A 21,339-nucleotide genomic window follows, 5' to 3' on the forward strand; every position below is an offset into this window, starting at 1 on the left:
TCTTGGAGCCTGTCCTGGAACTAGCTCTTTTAAACCAGGCTGGTCTAACTCACAAAGATACGCCTGCCTCTGCCTCCCGAGTGCTAGTATTAAAGGCATGCGCCCCACCAAAAGGCCAGATTTTCTTAGAAATGATCACACTCTGAAATTAGTGATAGGCTAGATCTGTGGTTCTCAGCATGCAGTTCATGACCCCTCTGGCAGTCACCATTTCATAGGGATCATACATCAGATATCCTGTATATCTTTTGATTCAAACCACTGTAAAATTATAGTTATGAAGTGTCAACAAAATAATTTTACTGGAGTGGGTCATCACAATATAAGGAATAATATTAAAGAACCATAAAGTTAAAAAAATATTAAGTACCACTGGATTAGAATTTATATTGCTGCCCAAGCTGGTTTCAAACATATAACAATCTTCCTTTCTTAGATTCCTAAGTGTTAATATTACATAGGTAGATCACAATGCTTGGTTTTACATTCCTTTTATAAAGTAGGAAACAAGTTATATAGTTTATTAATAGTAAGACATTTGGATCTTTTGACCTTCATCTTGACTTTCACCGTAACAAATATCATTGGTAAATTTCTCACTGATCAGTTAAATTATATTTTGAAATAATTTTCATCCAAGAGAACTGTTACAAGATAATTTTCATGTAGAGTCTTCTGAAAAATATTTAAATACAGTTTTATTTCAAAGTTTAAGAAATTTCTTTATCTAATGTCTTCAACTAGACTACAATTACAAGGAGATATAACCAGTTTTTACAGGATGTTTAAGTTTACTTTCATGATTCTATCTAAAATTTCTCATTGCATTTCACCATTGTGTTTCCTTACTTGCAACGTTACTTTTTCAACATCTTTCTATTTTATTTACTTTTTTAATTTGAAAGAATATTACACTTCTATATTAATTATTTTTTAACTTTCACAATTGTTGCATGAATATTCCCACCCAGTTTACCCTCTTTTAATTACCTCTTTATTCTCTGTTCTCTCTTACATAATGTATTCATACATTGAAATTTATTAAAAACATAGTTTTATATTTGGTAAAATATCTTGTATTTTTGGCATTTTCCTCAAAATTAAAAAATAATGTTCTATATTTTGAGCAAGAATAACTTAATGTGTTATTTCATTTTCACTGTATTCTAACAACGGTCGATGATACTGACACTGTCTTACCAATGTTGATTTCATGAATACTTGATCACATGATTAGGTTAGTATATGCTAGTTTCTTCATCAAAGAATTATTTTTCTCCATTTTTAAAAAAAGAGCTCTTGAAAATCTTTTGAAACTATCCTATGTTTTCTCAATCATTCATCTATCAGTGTTTTCAGCAAGTTAATAAGTATTGGGCATATTGGTGCAGTTAATGATGATTTCTATTCTTTATATATTTCAAAACCACTTTATTGCTATAAAAATGCCAAGACTTTTTACATGTATTTGTTTCAATTGAAAAACAATTTTTTCCAATGATCATCATGGATTTTGATATCTATGAGTACTGGAGAACAGTTCATTATGAATATTTAAAGATAATCACGAAATAAGGCTTTGAAGTTTTTTAATTATTATAAGTATTATAATTATAACAAATACGCTAATCCAACCCCATAGGCCTCATTTGAGAACTTAAGTGTGTCACAACTAAGAGGTCAAAGGACAACTTGCATGATTTAGTACTTTTCTTCTCCAATCCAAATACCGGGAACCGAACTTAATCAACTCATCCATAGCATGTCAGAGAAGCCCATTCCACCCCTGCTGCATTGGTCAACTTAATGGCTCACAGACATATATTGATTCATTCATTTATACATATATACATACATACATGTATTATTTTTTACCAAATTTACATGTAGAGTAATGTTTCTGTTGAAAATGAAAAACTATGTTAGGGAAATCACCAAGGAATAATTTAGTTCATAAAATATATTACTCAGATAAAACAGAAAGAAAATCACGTGCTCAATGCTGTCTGGATGTGACTATTATGATGGTTTCCTTTTTTTAGAGATTATAAGTAAAATGTGTTATAAAGGTCTTCATGTAAGTTTTTCATTACATGCATATATACATAAATAGCTAGCTCTAAATATATACAAGTATAGTTCATAAATAATTACATATTTGTTAAAGATATGTAATATGCCTTGCTGATAATATTCTATTCTACACAATGGGTGCTGTCAATCAATATTTCTTTGTAGACATTTCTCAGCACATAATATGTTTTCACTACTCTTGGACAATTGTCTTCTCAGGAAAATTCCTGATGGTTGGATTAAAGAATGATCTTCTGCTAATTCTATATGGTAAGCTTCATTACTATTAGAAGTTATTTTATTAATCTTGAAATTAGGTGTTTAGTGTAGAAATGTATTTATTGCCTTTGATTTTTTTATGTATTATTTATTTCTCTTGATTATTGTGTAGGCCAGCAATTCTAATACTATGTTTTCTTGGAGTAGTTCAAGAAAACATCCTCACCTTGTTCCCATTTAATGGAAAATCAGAACAGTGTCATTAAATCTACATTTTTAAAGGCAACATCCTAAGGAAAGAGATAAAAAAAGAAAATAATAACTTAGTATAAATACAACACAGAAATTTTTGGGTATAAACAGTGCCTTCAAAGAGCAAAAGAGTTCTCAGCTTCCAAGTCAATGTGAAATATTATGTAGTATTCTGGATAAAAGCTAGGAAGAGTTAATAGGCCAGGGAAATTACTAAAAATAAGTATATAAAATATTAGGTTTTATATTTATTGAAATTATGTCTTATATTTTGGAAAAATCAATTAAAACATAGTAACTAAAACTATGTTTTTTTAAAAAAAATAGGACATTTTTCCTTTACTAAAGACATAAATTTATCTCACCCATTATTAATAACCCTTCAGTCCTTCTATCTTTTCCCAATTTAAGGAAGTAGTGCAGACAGCAAGTTTGCACATTTATTATAAGCTTTTATTCAAAAAATTGAAAATCCGAGTTCTATCTCTAGGACAGAAATGGAAAAAGAAAAAAAAAAACAACTCCCAAATTTTTACTTCTGACTTGAACAATTTTATTCTTAACAAGAACAAGCAAAAATGTATACACACACAGTTGCACGCACACACACACACACACACACACACACACACACACCAACAAGCATATTTCATTCCCAGAGCCAGGGAGATGTATCAGTGGATTAAAGCACAAACTGTTCAACCATAATGACCTAGATTTTTAAATATAGGGTTTTCATTTTATGGGCCTGTAATTCTAGTACTGCAGATTATGGATGACATAAGTATTTATAATGCCTGCTGGCTTCCAACTTAGTCTCATGTTCAGTGAAAGAATATGTTTCATAGAAATAATTCAGAAAATGGTAAAGCATGACACATGCACCCCCTAAGATGTATACATAGTGTATTGTGATGAATTTTAGGTGAGGTTTATTCTATTCTTGAATATTTTCACCTTGACTGTTTCAATATATTTGGAACAACACAGGGTATTTAAACTTCCTTTTCATATTTTTTTACAAGTTCCTTATTTTTATATATAAAGATCTAGTTAGAAAAATTTTGTTTTGCATTTTCAATGGACATTAGTTGATACAAACCTGTTCAGTCATTTATTTACACATTGCTAATGTGAGTAAATCTAAAAACCTACCTTATAGGAGATTGTTTTCGATCCATATCTATAGCAGATACTGTTCCAACAATTGATCCATATGGCTTTTCTTCAGGAATTCCAAATACATAATATGGTAAGAGGAAAACTGGAGGTTCATCTTCATCTTCCACTTGAACTTTAATATAGGTTGAGGAGGAATTTACATGGGCTGATGCAAGTTCCTCATCCACATGACAATTTTTAACTTTAACTCTAAAGCCATAGTGGCTCTGGTGCTCAAAATCAACTTTCTACAAATAAATATAGGATGTTTAGAAGAAATAACTTCAGTTAACCAAATTTTTAATTTGAAACATTAACTTATTCATGTCCCATTTTTTCATCTAGGTTTGATTTTAATGTTTGAAAAGTCATTGGTTATTATCATTAAGCATATTTGAAATAACTGTTATTTAAAATAGAACCAAAATTCCATAATTAAGAACTTAAAAGTTTGAGAAAAGTGAAAAAAAAATTGAAAAATTGAGAATTACTCTCTTGTTAGTTAAATGGTTTTTTAAACTTTTTTCTAAAATAATTTTAAGAACAAATTAAAATTAAGAAGTTCTTTAAGTGTCTACATTGCTCATCTCTAAATTAATTAAATTTCCAAGATACATTTCATGATCCCTGAGTTCAATTATCAGTGATGCAAACAAATAATCAACAACTCAAAATAATTATATGTATTTTATGAGATTTTGTACTCTTATTTAAATGTACGTACCTTTTTTAGTATAATTATACCTTCTTGGGTCTCATTATCAGTGATGATATCAAATGTTTGTGAATCATCCTCTTCAATGATATATTCCATTTCTGCATTCTCTCCTATGTCATCATCATATGCCATAATTTTTCCAATAGATGTTCCACTGGGTGCAGATTCCAATACAGAGAATCGGTAGAAACCTTTAAAATTCCAGTTATTTAGGATAAGTTTTTAATCATATGAATCTCCCAACTTTATCACATTATTTCTACTCCTAGGAAAATTTATGCCTTTCATGAAAGCTATCTGCTTTAGATTTTAATATTTCTTTGTCTCTCTCTCTTAGATATATGCATATACACTTGTTATTTTCTCTCTTATTGGAAATTGGAGATTTTTGTAGCATCTACTTTAATTATCAGAATTTTCTCAAAAATGCATCCTACAGATATATCTGCTATTCTCTTCATTCTTTGTTTTGTTCTTGCCAAACTTCATTTTATTATGGCAATTGACAATTGTCCATTCTTTTAAAAGTGTTTTTAAGTGAATTTTTGTTACTAAGGAGAGACTTCCTAAGAAAAGAAAACTAAAGAATCTTTAAATGATTGAGCATATGCAATAAAAAAAAATCAGAGAAAATGTAACCTTCTATTCCTAAAGAAGAAAAGCTAAAACTTCAAGTTAAATTATCATTTGTTTGTGCAGAAAAACAGTTCCAAAGGTGTATTCATGTCAATTTTCTATGATGCCAAGAATGGTTGAGTGAAACTGTCACAGGAAGTGGGCTTACAGAAAGAGTTAATTTGCTAATAAGGTAATGTTGACAAATGCAATTTACCATGACTCACTTTGTGGCCTACTCTAATCATGTGCTTAGATATGCTAGTGTGAGAAATATTTAATACATGCTCTGAGATATTTGGTCAATCAAGAATTAGCAGACAATCTAGGTTAGTCTTTCAGCTAACAGCCATTAAGAAAAAAAAAGAGTCTAGTGCTAGCTAGGCAGACAACTGAACAATGTCAACATCACTGACATGAACACAGTAAAGGATCATGCCCAAAAGATATAAGAAAATGTTCTGTGGTGTTTGATTATAGCCTAGTGAGACCTAGCCAAAATGTTTTAAAATGATCGATAAGTTGTCAGTTTGTGGCATTTTGTAAGTACAACAGTAGAATACAGACTCAATACTCTTTCTCTATTTTGTGTTCTTATATTAAATTAGAAAAATTCTACTATATACAATTAGCACATTTATTTTATGTAAATTTCATACTGCTTCAATGTTCTATATAGAGAGCCAATTTTAGCATCTGTGTATATTACAATGATTTAAATTATAATGGAAATCCAAGAAGCTTTCTACTTACTTTCTTTGAATATTGGTTTGTTGTCATTAATATCTGACAGTATTATTGATACAGTTGTTGTTCCAGACAAGGCTCCAGGCTGACCAAGCATGTCTCTGGCTTGGATAATTACACAGTATGTGTCTTGTAATTCTCTATCCATTTTAGAAGATATTCTTATGACTCCTTTAAAACAGTAATACAATTTCTATTGTTATTATCCATGACCTCTTCATATCTGTCTTTGTAAGCATCCCATGCTGTAACTGTTATTCTGCTATATGCTAGTTGCTAACTAAAAGAATTGCAATAATGGTAAAATTAAACACCAATTTTGTTTATGATTCTTATCATAAACACAACTATATTCTCAGTAAAATGGTACTGGTACTGACTCCAGTTGTTCTTCTCAGTGACATGGCCTGTTACTCTTCTTCTGATTTGTGTGATCTAAAGCTGAGAAGTGAGTATTTACAATTGCTAATGTCATGGGAAGGCCTCCAAAAGTCCATTTGTCAAAAAAGGGTAACAGTGGGTTGGGTTTTGGGGTTTGTAAACTTAAGGAGGGGTAGGTGCTCCTCTTACCACCATTCCTATGACTAGCATGGGCTGTACCTGAGCCTACTAATGTGTTTTCATTTTCATGTATTTTGTTTGTTTTTGTTTTCTTAGATTTTACTTTTATTTTTGTTTTGAAGAGAGAGAGAGAGAGAGAGAGAGAGAATAAAGCTGGGGTTAGGATAGCAATGAAATTTGGATTTTCTAGAACTGGTTGAGAGAGAAGAAACACAATCAAAATACATAACAAAAAATGTTTTTAAAAGAGAAATGTCTTTAAAAAAGAGGTACTATACAAAATAAATCAGCATCTCTTTTCAGTAATCCAAATAATGAGCTATAAAAATAATATTGTAGAGAAGTAAGACTATTACCACCACAATACAACAAAACATCATATTCCATACTTTTTTTAGTATCAAGAATACAAGGTAGAGAGAAATATCAACATATTCCAAATAAATTCATAAAAAATATTGTTTAGCAAATACACTATTTTTTTAAACTTAAGTTTTTTATTTTCATAATAACCAGAAGTTTGTTCATTTGTTTACCTTGAAAATTTTGTAACAATTAGCTAGGATATTGAGTCTTTAAAGCCTCTAAGTTCTGAAGAGGAAGATTTAAAAAGGTTTTGCTTTGAATTGCTAGGTAATAGTTAATACTCATTGAACAAGCAGAGTCATATAAACATTTAGAATCCAGTGGATATGTTTACAACTGATAATAGAGTTTTGGGTAAAGTTTCTGTTTAGCATGTGTAAGGATCATTTGCAATATTTATAAAATAACTACTAATTGTTTTTAATACGTACTTAAAAAAAACCACCTGAACTCCACTTTGATTTTAAGGATATTCAAATGATTAATATAATCAGGAAATGCAATGATAATCTTTGTTTAATAAAATTTAAAAAGAGCCTGTCCCAAAGACAAAAATGTGCCAAATGTGTTTTAAGCAATTTCTTTATCATATGATACCACATATTTAATATTATATAGTGATTCATAGATATCTGGTTAGTCATGTAAATGTGTCTTTGAGGATTTATCTCCAGTTTTCTAGAGTTTATTGCAGCTGGAAATTTTTAAGGTGCTTTCAGACTTTTGGCAAATGTCATCTGGTCAATTATCTGTAATGTCTAATTCTCATATTTTTAAATTGTTTTGCCCTTTTTCTCTGATACATTTATAAGAATCATTACAAATATTTTATATCAAATATGGAAATGTCCATATCTATGGTATAGATAGCCCAATCTATGAATCATGGAAACACTGTTTATGTGTCAGCAAAATTACACAATTAGGGAATGCCATCATAACTAATGATGAAATATGGCATCTTCTGTAGAACATGTTTGTACCTAGGTGATATGTGCTCTCATTTTCTTTTTAGGAGACAGAGAGAGTTACATTTTTTTTTTAATTCACAAATACCTGTTGTAGGTTCAACAGAAAAATATGGTTGCCCTTGTACTAAGTTGTAGAGGATTCGAGCATAATAGCCAGTTGTAGGGTCATCAGCATCATTGGCTGTCACCTTAATGACAAATGTTCCTAAAGAGAAAAGATACATTAAGAGTAAATTTAGAGTTGAGTCTTACTCAATAAACAATTTAGTTCAGTAAAATGGCCACATTAAAGAAAACCATACTGTTTTTTTTTATTTTTCAAATCACAACTTTTGTTGTGAACATATAAAAAAATATAGCTTTATAAATATGCCTCATTTCCAAAAGGACTGAGAACTAAAAGTTTGCAGTCTCTAATTAATGAAATGAAATGCTACATAATACATTGACACATACTGTTTTGATATTTCGAAGATGCCTGTTCACTTTAGGAACTTGAATAAATCATCAAATATGTAAAAACAGCCTAAAGATCAAAGAAATAAGTAATGTTGAAAAAATTTGTAATCATTATTGAAATGAGCTTAAAGTACTCTAAGTTGAAGAAAAAAGTATGGGTTAAAGTCTCTTTACTATACTCAGTAAAATTTTTAGTAACCAGAGATGGAGAAAACAGTATGTCTCATGACAAATTCAAATTTAAACAATTAGCCATCCAAAAGGTATTAAAGGAAAACTATAACCCAAGCAAATTAGCAACACTTGAAAACATAAGCAATAGATATTCTCACATAGCCAAAATTAACAGAAGGATAACACACAAACACACACACACACACACACACACACATACACACAGGCATGCATGCACATGCACACACACACATCTCATCATAATCTCTCAGTATCAATGGACTCAATTCATAAGTAAAAAGTAACAGGTTACTAGAATAGATATGAAAACAGCATCTATCCTGCTTTATACAAGAAACAAACCTCAAAATTAAGACAAATGTTGTTTCAGAGTAAATTGATTGAAAAGAACTTTTAAATCAAATGAACCTAAGAACCAAGCTGGTTTAGCTAAGGTAATATCTAATAAAATAGATGTCAAAATTTAATCAAAAGACAAGGAGAGAGACATTTGATACTTATTAAAGTATAAATTGACCAGAATGATACCGCAGTTCTTCACATTTATGCCCAATGCAATATCACCCACATTTGCAGTAGAGACATTATTAAAGTTTAATAAACTCTTTAACCATACACATTAATGGTAAAAGACTTCAATACCCCACTGTCACAAATACCCCAATCATAAACTTAACAAAGATAAAATGAAACTAACAGAAATTAGGAACCAAATATTCCTAAAAGATACCTACAGAACATTTCACCTAAATGAAAAAAATATATATAGCTTCTCAGTCCTTCATAGAACTTTCTACAAAACTCACCACATACTTAGACACATAGTAAATCTCACCAAATACAACAAAATTGAAATAATCCCCTGTATTTTCTCAGAGAATTAAAGTTGAATTTCAACAACAGAAAAAAAAAAGGCTACAAACTAAGAGAAATTAATCAACTCTCTACTGATTTAGCACTTGGTTAAGGTAGAAATATAGACAGAAGTTAAAGATGTCCTGAAATATAATGAAAATGGATACACAACAAATCCAAATTTATGGGAGACAACTAGAGTAGTACTAAGAGAAAAATTCAAAACACTTATTTTCATCTTGAGGCAATTAGAATGACCTCATACAAGTGATATATCAGTGTGCCTGAAACCTCTAGAGCTAAAAGAAACAAACACATTCAAGAGGAGTTGAGGGTCAGAAAAAATAAACACAGGAATGAAAGCAATAAACAGAAATGAAGAAAATCATACAGTCAATGAAAGAAAAAATTGGTTCTTTGAGAAAAATAAACAAGACAGACAAATCCCACTAAATCTAACTAAAAGGCAAAGGCATAATATGCAATTTGAGAAAATCAGAAATAAAAAGTAAGTACATAGAAGAGACACCAAGGAAATACAAGGAATTATTTTGTTATTCTTTATTTTTTATTTTATTTTTTTAATTTATTTATTTAAAATTTCCACCTCCTCCCATCCTCCCCCTTCCCTCCCCCTTCCCCCACTCCCCCTCCCCTTTGCTCCCCAGTACCCTGCCTTGTGGGAAGTCCAAGGCCACCCTCGATCCAGGTCTAGGAAGGTGTGCATCCTAACAGACTAGGCTCCCAAAAAGCCAGTACATGTAGTAGAATAAAAATCCAGTGTCATTATCATTGTCTTCTCAGTCCACCCTCATTATCAGCCACGTTCAGAGATTCCGGTTTGATCACATGCTCATTCAGACCCAGTCCAGCTGGCCTTGGTGAGCTCCCACATTGGGCCCCTTCAGCTCCTGCAACAGGGGCTTCTTTGTTCCACACATCCCTTCCCTATTGGCTGTGAGGTCCAGGAACAGGGCCTACTCATTTTGTTATTCTTTAAAAATATATAATCCACAAAATGAGAAAATCTAAAAGAACTAAACATTTATCTCACCAGATAGCATTTATCATATTTAATAGAAAATCAAAAAATACAATTTCAATAGATCTATAACTTCCAAGGAAATAGAAGCACTCATTGAAATTCTCAAAACCAAAAAAGCCCAGGGTCAGATGCTTTTAGTGTAGAATTCTATTGAAATTTCAAAGAAAAGTTAATACCTATACTCCTTTACTTCTTAAAATAGAAAAGGAAGGAACTGTGTTAAATTTATTTTATAATGTGATAGTCACCCTGATACCCAAACCACACATAGAGAATTATAGAACTATTTATATTATGAATATAGATGCAGAAATATTCAATAAAATATTCTCAAATGGAATCCAAAAAGATATAAAAAAATCTTTTATGAACAAGTACACATCACTATAGAGATTCAGGTATGATTCAAAGCATAAAAACCTTCCAATGTATTTCACCACATAAACAAACTGAAAGACAAAAGAAGATTATCTCATTATATACTGAAAAAAAAAGCCTTTGACAAAATCAAAGATTCCTTCATGATAAAAGAATTGGAGAAATCTGGGATACATGGAGCATATCTAAATATAATAAAGGCAAGATACAGCAAACCAATACCCAACATAAAATTATATGGAGAGAAACTCAAAGCAATTTTAGTAAAATTGGGTACAAAACAAGTTGTCACCTTACTCCTTACCTATTAAATATAGTACTAGAAGTTGTGTATAGATCAATAGGATGACTTAAGGAGGTCAATGGGATAGAAATTAGAAAGGGATATGGCAAAGAAACTTGATTCACAAATGATATCATAGTTTACAAAACCAACACACAAAATGTTCCTAGGGAACTCCTATAGTTTATAAATTCCTTTAGTGAAGTAACTGAATATAAAATGAACTAAAATATTCAGTTGCTCTCCTATATCTAAGAAAGAAATTTGAGAGACAACAGCCTTTTTAATATCCACAAATAATACAAAATATTGTGGATTAAATTTAATCAAACAAGTAAAAGATTTGCATGAAAAGAACGCTAAGCCATTGAAAAAAGAACAAAATATAGCAAAATTAAAAGATCTCCCATACTCTTGGAGAGGTAGGATTAACAGAATAAAATTGACAGTCTTACCAAAAGCAATTGACACATTCAATGTAACACCACCAAAATCCCAACGCAATTTTTCACAGACCTCAAAACAGCAATACTCAAATTCATGGGGGGGGGAATGGACAGCTAAAAAGAATCTAGTACAACAGATGAACTTCCAGAGGCATCACTATCTGTGATTTCAAACACTCTTATAGACTTATAATAATATAAACAGCTTGGTATTGGCATAAAAACAAAAGCATGAATCAATTTAATTGAATCAAAGATCCTGCCATAAATCCACTCTCATATGAACATCTGAATTTTGACAAAGAATTCAAAATTACTCAACTAATGTCATAACTGGATGTTCTATGTAGAATAGATCTATATCTGATACCATGCACAAAATTCAACTCCAAGTGGATTAAAGACCTCGACATAAATCCTACTACACTTAACCTGATAGAAGAGAAAGTGTAAAATGGTCTTGAACTCATTGGCACACAGGACTACTTCCTGGTTTTAATAGCAGTAGCACAGACAGTGAGATCAACAACTAATAAATTGTGCCTTCTAAAATAGAAAAGCTTCTGTAAAGCAAAGGACATGGTAGATAAGTCAAAACACCAGACTAAAGAATGGAAAAAGGTCTTTACCAACCCTACATCTGACAGAAGGTTGATCTCAAAAATATATAAAGAATTCAGGAAGCCAGACATAAAAATACCAAATAATTCACTTGAAAAATGGATGTAGTTCTAAAAAGAGAATTCTCAGCAGAAGAATCTCAATGGCCAAAAGACACTTGAAAATTTGTTCAACATCCTTAGTCATCAGGGATATGTAAAACATAATGACTCTGAGATACCATCTTACACCTGTCTGAATGGGGTAGATCAAAAACACTGATGGTAGATTTTGTTGGAGAAGATATGGAATAAGGTGAGCAAGGTAAACACTCCCCTAATGCTGGCACAAGTGAAAACCTGTACAGCCACTTCTGAAACAAGCTAAGCACTTTCTTAGAAAATTAAGAACCAGTCTACTCAAGACCCAGAGATACTACTCTTGGGCATATATGGAAAGAATGCTCAATCCCACCACAAGGACACTTTTTCAAGTGCTAATAAAAACTCAGAGTCAGATATTAGGAATTGAATGCTAAAAGATCAGAGAAGCAGAGCAACAATGCACTACTTTGTACCTCTTCAAAATCTTCACAGCCAAGAGGGCAAAATCTTGTCTCTACCAAATCCTCAGACTGAATGTTTTGAGCTCCTCTTTCTGCTTTATAGTCTCCTATTCATTCATACATATCCTTCTTTTTCCACCTCCCTAGCATTGGGATTCAAGGCATGTGACACCCAGATTCAGGGATTAAATGTGTGAGCTACTATTGCATGGCTATGTTTTTTCTTGGGGGTGGGTGAGTCTGGAACAATCTTGTGTAGACCAGAGTGGCCATTAATTTGCAGAGAGTTGTCTGCCTCTGTCTCCTGATTGCTGGGATTAAAAGTGTGACCGAGCACTGCCTGGTCTCTATGGCTAACTCTTGTCTAGCTCTGCATTCTGATATTTAAACTAACTTTAGGTGTTAAAGCACAAAAGTCATACCATCACATTTCCATTATTTTGTCTAAAATAAAAAATAGTTATAAGTAATATAAGAAAACTATGTAAAACAAATACAATAAATATGTAGCAATGAATAAAGGCCAAAATACATCAACAATATCAAGCCCATAAATATTTGAGAATTTCAATGAAAATACTCCATTATCTATCTTAATTTGTTGAGTCTTAAAGGTCACACCTAATTCACTTTCTATTCCATATTGCATTACCAAAACTATCCCTTTATGTCTCTCAACCTGATACACTTTACATTTCATTAGTAAATTTTTTTTCTGATTATGATGAAAAGGAAAACTATAAATGTAACTATAATTATAAAGTATTCAACTCCATCAGATAACTGAGAAGGAAATAATATTTTCTAGGTAAGCAGGAAGTACAAGCAAGCTACTTCCAAAAAAAAGTGAGAAATTACAACTGATGACTTGGAGAAATCTCAAGTCACCTAAGATTGGAGCATACATATTACACCTACTGTGCTACCATATCTACTTTTCTACTTTGTCAAACTTGGCAAAGTTTGACAGTCATTTTCTTTTGGGTCCTGTTCATGCAATTTGTAGAACATACTGTCAGCAGTCAAGGCAAGAGCAGCCTTTTTGCCTAGTGGCTAGCTTTTGTCACAAAGAAAACAAACTTCATATGGAGTTTGTTTGATGCCATCATCTTCTCCAAAGTAGATTGGCACTGTCAGGAGCAGACGAGTCTCATTTTCATAAAAATACCTTATGTTATTAAAACACCTTGAGTGCCAAAATCTGTACATCTCTGAAGTGTTTGAAGGTGATCTATCTCTCTAAACTATAACTCTGTTTGACCTTTTAAGGATACCTAATATGACTACATGTTGAATGTAATAGGTGACTAATTCCTAAGCTGCATTTCATTATTACCCTAAGGAGTTTATAATAATAGCTTTCAATAACTAGTAATTTGTATTACATTGTTAAATTAGCTGTATAGTTGCAATACTTTAAACAAAGTATGCAGAGTATTTTCTATCAAAATAACCTTAAATTTGTATCAATATACAATAATCCATAGTAATATAAAATACTTTCAATTAGTAGCTGAATTTTTGGTTTAAAGTTAGATTCAATTAACTACCTTTTATCCTATTTCTATATATGCCATTTTGTTTTCAGAGTATATTTAACTCTTATAACATACTCTTATATCAATATCCTGTTTGGGTTTACAAATCAAGAATCCTGAATCTAAAGTTCTCTGTTCAGCTTTTTTCCTGACCATTACCAGGAAACAATTGTAACAAGCCACCCTAAACTATGATGAATACCCATAATCCTTTGCACCCCAAACCATCCACCTTACTTCTTGGAAATTTAGGTATCCTGTACTCAAATATAAAGAATAATTTTGGTAAATTGTCAAGTTCTGGGAGAGGTAGCTGTATGATTTGTTATCCAGTCTCTGTGTACTGTGAAAGTGCAACACTTATCTCAAGTTCTGGCTAGAGTAGTCTGTGAGGCTGAATCATTTTAGCTTACCACTTCAAAATTGTCCTAAGCAGGTTTTAGTCCAAAGCAGGTAATTAGGTGGTGTTTTTTCAGCTTAGTGATATTATCACTCTCATGGGGGGATTCATCTGTTATTGGGTTACTTCATCATATCAGAGACTTAAAAAGTAACTGTTAGGCATGGTCATGATTTATTGCATAAAACTCATAGAGTCTCAAATCCAAAATCATGTACAGGAAGGTAAAAAAAGGCTATTTCCAGAAAAAAAATATTATATGAATGTATATATATATATATATATATATATATATATATATATATATATATGTATATAATGAGTTTTGAGATAATATTTATATCTTAGGAAAAGGTTTAAAAGTCAAAATAAAATCAAAGATTTTATGATATTTGTGACAATAAAATAGTCTCTAAATTTTGTTTTTTATTCTGTTCCATATCAAGTGGCTTTTCTGACATGAGACAGAGATTTTGAATTTTACTTTAAAAAGTATGCTTGGATTTGGAGCATGAGAAAGTCACACTCCAAATCCAAAGCTAGCTTTAATTTTTATTTACAAAAAAGACCATTTGCATTGTTTTTCTTAAAAGGAAATCAGAAATAAACATTTGGGAAGATTTATGAAATTTTATCCTGTCGGTAATATAATATACCAATAGGCCAATCTACTCTTTTTCTTGGTATATTTTTTTGATGATTTGTGCTTTTTCTTTAGATGTCTTATTTGTCCAGTGGACTTCAGATTCCTTAGCTGGATGACCTTAATTTACTGAAAAGACAGAAACAAAAAAACTTCCCGAAACCAAAATTTGGTGAGGTTCACTTTCGGCAACTTATATCCAATCAAAGGAAAATCATTTGCTAGTTTTGTAGGTTTTATAGGTTTGTTTAGACCATGCTCTTGGATGAACTAAGAAATCTTTTCTGACTAAGAAATCTCTCTTATTCAAATCTAGTAATTATAATTGGTGTAGGAGGTCCTTCTGTATTTGTTTTGCTTTCATTGGTTGAATAAGAAAACTGCCTTGGCCTTTTGATGGTGCAGAACTTAGGTGGGGAAGACAGCACTGAATGCTGGGAAGAAGGGCACTGTGGCAGGATGTCATGGTTCTCCTGCCTGAGACAGATGCTGGTTAGACTCTTTCCCTGGTAAGCCACGACCTCGTGGTGTTATACAGATTATTAGAAATGGATTGAATCAAGATGTGAGAGTTAGCCAATAAGAGGCTAGAGATAATGGCTAGGCAGTGACTTAATTATTAGAATATCTGTGTGGTTATTTCAGGTGCAAGCTAGCCATGCGGTGGGGTGCAGCCTGCTCATTTTACTACATATTATTTGCTTCATGTTTTTTCTGGAAACTTTTGTCTTCCATAGATTTTCTATCGTTCAGAGCAGTATGGTTCTTACAATAGGCTTTAGATTCTTTAGCTACTTTTGGAAGTAGTTTCCTCAACATATGCAGGAAATAACTGAACTGAATTTTGCGTGGGGGCCTATGAGAGGCCCCTCAAACCATTTGCTGATGAGAAAGTATTACCTTGACTGACTCTTGTTGAACTTCATTCAATACTCCAATGCCTGCATTTTCCATACCTTCTCCATAATCCAGAAAGTATGGGGTTTCTGTTTGGATTATATTTAGAAAAATAACTTTTTCTTAAATTCCCTGTTTACAATTTCTTATTAGGTGATCATGTTTTCTGCATTCGAAGTCCCTGACATTTGATTTTCTTCAAACCTTTGGAAAGTCATGACATTCAATATTGATTGTATCTCAGATCCATTCCTCCAAGGGTGCTGATCTTGTCTTTAATAGCCTAATAATAATTTGCATCATGAATTAGCATTTTCAAAAGCCTGAGATTAAATTATTCTTTGTTTAGCTGCAAAAATCTTTGTGAGGAATTACCAAAGACTTATTTTAGGTCTTGCATAGCTTTAGTAAATGACACAATTTTATTGCATACCTTTTTAATTCTTCCAAAAGCATGCAAAGCTGCTGCAAGGCATAAAGCCAGAATGTGGTCATCATATAGAGATTGCCTTTGTACATGAAGTTAGTCTTGGGAGATTTCCATACCTATAGATGTATTGTATTATTCAGTAATATTAGCCTCATCTTTTCACCAGGTGATCCATTGTAATTGGGAACAAGGCTCCAATCCTCTAAAGTCTTAAGGGATAAGTCTATACCACATTGACCACGAATTTAACATCTATTTCACAAAAAGAGAATGCACGTCATAAGAGAATATTGTTTTCTTGAATCTCCTGAATTCTAACATCTCCTTAGAATTCCATTCAGCACTTAAGCAGCCTTGAGAATAGTTGTCATTTGGCTCATTCTGTAAGGTAACTGGATAAATTAAAGTCAGCTGTTTGAAAACCATAGGCATTTCTTCTTTGTTTCTCTTTTAAATTTTCCTGTTTGAATCTGAACATCTCAATTATCTTTTTTAAATAAGTTTTTCTAATGCCTGTATCATGGAACTCATATCAAAAATCATCAAGTGAAAGCCGGGCAGTGGTGGCGCACGCCTATAATCCCAGCACTCAGGAGGCAGAGGCAGGCGGATCTCTGTGAGTTCGAGACCAGCCTGGTCTACAAGAGCTAGTTCCAGGACAAGCTCCAAAACCACAGAGAAACCCTGTCTCGAAAAACCAAAAAAAAAAATCATCAAGTGAACAGTAATACTTTTAAAATGAAAATTAACATTAAATCATTACCAGTGATGTTAATTATCCATTCTTTATTTTTTTATTTTTAAATCATTCATTATATAATCAGAGAGATAACTTTCTCCATTGTAGTAGTATTTCTTATTTTTAATATGTGAAAACTCTCTCTTTTAACTAACTCTTCCCTTTAAGAATTTCCAAATTTCTTCCCAAATTTGCAGACATGACCATGAATATTTGAGACTGACTGCTGCTACGTAGAATAGAAGTCTCTGTGTGTTTCAAAGCAGCTACCTAATTGGTGAACAGCCTGATAAGAAGGTGCAGGGAAAGCCCACCACCCTCTGTGTGAGAAAAAAGGAAAACTTAGCCATCAGGGTGGTGAATCTGGCTGCAAGTAGATCTGGCCAATGCCAGTGTCTGCAAAGACATAAGAAAACCAATTTTTCATGAATTTGTGTCCGACATTGGGCAACAGATGTAGCATGAATTCTAATTGGTCTTACATACAAAATCTCAGAGTCAGATCTCAGGTGAGAAAGCTGAAAGATCAGAGAGGCGGAACAGCCAGCCACTAGTTCTTCCTTATACAAAATCCTCAGAAGCAAGAAAGCAAAATCCTGTCTGTATAAATCATCAGACTGAATGCTTTGAATACCTTTCTCCTCCCACTTTATATTCCTCTCCCCACCAAACCATATCCCTTCCTCCCTCCACCTCCCTAAAGCTAGGATTAAAGGCATGCGACTCTCAAAATTCTAGGATTAAATGTGCAAGACACCACCACTTTTGCTTGATTTTTCTTTGAGTCTGGCTAAATCTCATTCAGGCCAGGGAGGCCTTAAAATAACAAAGATCCATCTGCTTCTGCTTCCAAATTACTTGTAAAGGTGTGTGCTTCACTGCCTGGTCTCTATGGCTAACTAGTGGCTAGCTCGACACTTTTATCTCCAGGAAAGATTCGTTTGTTGGAGCACAAACAAAATATCACCACATATAGTGGTGTTGTAATTGTGGTAGTGACCAATCAATGATTGACCCAACTTAAACACCTATACCATAAGAGTGAGCTTCATCCTCAAGACCATGATTCAGACACATTCTAGTCCAGAGACCTAGAAAAGAACCAAACAGGGCTGGCAGGGAAAAAGTTAATGTAATGATTCCAAGTGACATTCTATTCTACTCTTAGATTGTTGCCTATTCCTAACTGTAGTTGCTATTCTCAAATTTCATCCAAGTGACTGGAGCCAGCAACTGAAGAGAATAGATGCAGAGACTCACAAACTCTAGGACAGTGAATCATGAGACTGATGGGCAAGACGGCTTGTAGGAGAGAGTGGATGGAGTAAAGGACACCACAAGAGAACAAACAGAGCTAAATACCCTGGGCTCATAGTGGTTCATGAAGTCTTAATAGACATTTAGGGATCCTGCATGGCACTGAGCTTGGCCTGAGGCATATGTATTAGAGATGTGCAATTTTGATTTCTTTTGGGATTCCTAACAGTGGAAATAGGAGCTTTCTTTGACTCTGTAGCCTTGTTTTGAGACCCATTCCTTAAAGTTGTTTGCTTAGTCCAGCCATAATAAAAGAGCAGATGCCCTACTTTCGCTGCGACTTAATACTTTATATACCATGGTTATCTGAGATTCATGTGATGTACACATTTTTTGATGGGAAACAGAGAAGTAGATGTGGATGGAGAGTGGTGTAGGAGGGTGTGGGGTTATAGGAGTGAGGAAAAATTTTGATTGGTGTGTAAAAATAAACAAATAAACAAGAAAATAAACAAAAGACTCCTTGTAAATACCAACCCACTAATTAGTTTATGTGTCCGTGTAATAAACATAAAACTTACACAGTGTAATCTGGTCTACATTTGAATTTATAGTTAACATCTAATTTGTAAGACACTTTCTCATAAATAAAAATTAGAATATTAAGTCTGTTTATTTTCTGAGTCTTTACAACTATAATAAATAATTTTTGTTAAAACATATTATTAGAATTTTTATAAGTTGTCACTTTATTTGCAGGAATAGCTTTTATATAGGTGACATGGGACTTTATTTCAGGTGTTCCAGAGAAAAGACCACTTTACTAGTTTTTGGTAATTTAACTTTCTGATTAAATTCTTTCAATTTTTATGAGAGATATTTGGATTAATATGATATGCTTATATAGTAGTAAAGGAAAATTTGTATAACATATCTACAATTTCATATGAATCACCATGTTTGAGATAATGTTAATAAGTGCTAAACTATAAAGGCAAGTAAATTTTGAAGATTAGATTAGAACAAATGCTAATGACAGAACCAAAAATAGATTTTCTCAACAAATCAAAGTTATTCTGTAGGCACTAGATATAACCTCATATAAGAAAATTGTAACTCTGTCAATATGGATTACATAAAATCTATTATCACCCAAGATATTTATGGAACTATGTTTATCCAACTATTAATTTTTACATCTGCAATAGAACCTTATCTGCTTGTGGTATCTCATTACACAAAGAGTGGTTTATGCTCTAATAATAATAAGAGGAATCCAAACACAAAAATAAAAAAGGGTTATAAATTTTTTAAATGCACACCAATCATAAGGAGTTTAGCAACCTGTTACTAGGCCAGCATATAATTAAATAGTGTATTTATTTTTGAATGCTTAATTAAAGATATGTGCTACAGTTTATTTCAGAATGACTACTGAGAGTCAAACCATGGATTTCCATATGACACTTTTATATTAATATGTAAGTATTATCTTGGTTTGAAGTTTTTCAATATGCAATTAAAATATTTTCTGTATATTGTAGATATAAATTTTGTTCTGAGACAATTATTTTTTATTTTGATATAAGGCCTACTTTATAAAGGCTTGCCTGAAACTCTTGGTGTAGTTGATGCTGAACTTGAACTCATAGATTTCTACCTACTTTTGTCTACTTAGAGCTGGAACTAAAGTTTGAAAAACAATATTCATCTGTAAGGTTGCTATTTTAACACACAGTTTTATTCACCTTGAATTTATTGATATATTTACTTCTGTGGTTTTTAACTCTAAACTAGCACATAATATATAAAACTTTGGCTGTACCTAACATTAGTTACTTCTCTAACAACGAAATAGAGAAGAGATTCAATAAATGATTAAATAATGAGACTCACTAAAGAAGCAATTATTTCATCAGAGCTCTGTTTTTATATTCATATTGGGAAAAATTTAATTAATAGTGAGAATTTCACCTATCAGTAAGGCTTAATGGGCATAATGCTATTGTATGTTTATTTGAGAGACAATTCCTTAACATCTCAGAAATTACAAGTAGCAATGGGAAACAGTTCCTGTTTTGCCACTTTCCACCTTTATTGTGTAAAGTCTTCTCCAAGCACTTTGATTTTTTAACCACAGCTATCTAAAAACAGGTCAGTGCTTGCATTTATGTCTTACGACTTTGATACATCTACCTTTAAAACTTGTAGACAATATCATTAATGTGTGTCAAGTTTTGTTTAACAAAGTTAAATAGGAAAAGAAAAAAAGCTCATTCAAATTCATAAATTTGAATTTATGTATAAATTTAAAATTCTGATAATCAACATTTCAAATTTACCAAATTTCAAAATAAAATATTTTCTGATAAATAATTATAATTAATATTTGTGTTTCAATATATCAGTTTTATCACAAATATGCATGTATATTATATTATAGTTTATAATATTGATGGTATTATTGAGCACTATTTTATGTACTTTTCCAAAAACAGTAAACACAAAATAAAAGGTATTCAGTTAAATATAATAGAATTCAATATGACCATTTTATTTCATTTCAAAGTTTAAATGCTATTGTAGTCACTATTAATAAGTAAAGTCAACAGAGTCTCATTCACAAGTCACATTATACTTTGATAATAAAATCATCATGATAATATTGTAAGTAGCAACAGACGCTTACACATTTGTAAACTGAAGGACTGGGGTATCTCTTGCTATAAAAGATTTTAAGAATTCTATTTATTTCATTAAGAATATAGGAATAGGGATAAATAAGATTTTACTACTAGCTATTTTTTTCTCTCTGTAATGGGAAACACAGAAAACCAAGTTTTAAAGGGTTTGCCTTTACAATATTCTTTTTGCTTATACACATACATAATAGTTTGGGGTTTCAATAAGTTTCATTCAGAGTATG

At 31.9% G+C, this 21,339-nt stretch overlaps 1 protein-coding gene across 2 annotated transcripts in view; it reads right to left on the reverse strand.

Moving 5' to 3' along the window:
• The window catches only part of Cdh19 (cadherin 19), a 104,097-nt gene that overhangs the window by 52,278 nt on the left and 30,480 nt on the right, over positions 1 to 21,339 (reverse strand). Inside the window, exons 5-8 of one of the 2 annotated variants that reach the window (XM_005368742.3) lie at positions 7,769 to 7,888; positions 5,792 to 5,956; positions 4,430 to 4,614; positions 3,700 to 3,953 (exon numbers count right to left, since the gene is read on the reverse strand). In XM_005368742.3, coding sequence (XP_005368799.1) covers positions 3,700 to 3,953; positions 4,430 to 4,614; positions 5,792 to 5,956; positions 7,769 to 7,888 — 724 coding nt within the window. The remainder of the gene's footprint in view (positions 1 to 3,699; positions 3,954 to 4,429; positions 4,615 to 5,791; positions 5,957 to 7,768; positions 7,889 to 21,339) is intronic. The other variant, XM_026790046.1, reaches the window with a different exon arrangement.

Source organism: Microtus ochrogaster, unplaced genomic scaffold (assembly GCF_000317375.1).
Source record: "Microtus ochrogaster isolate Prairie Vole_2 unplaced genomic scaffold, MicOch1.0 UNK39, whole genome shotgun sequence".
NCBI classification, from domain to species: Eukaryota; Metazoa; Chordata; class Mammalia; order Rodentia; family Cricetidae; genus Microtus; species Microtus ochrogaster.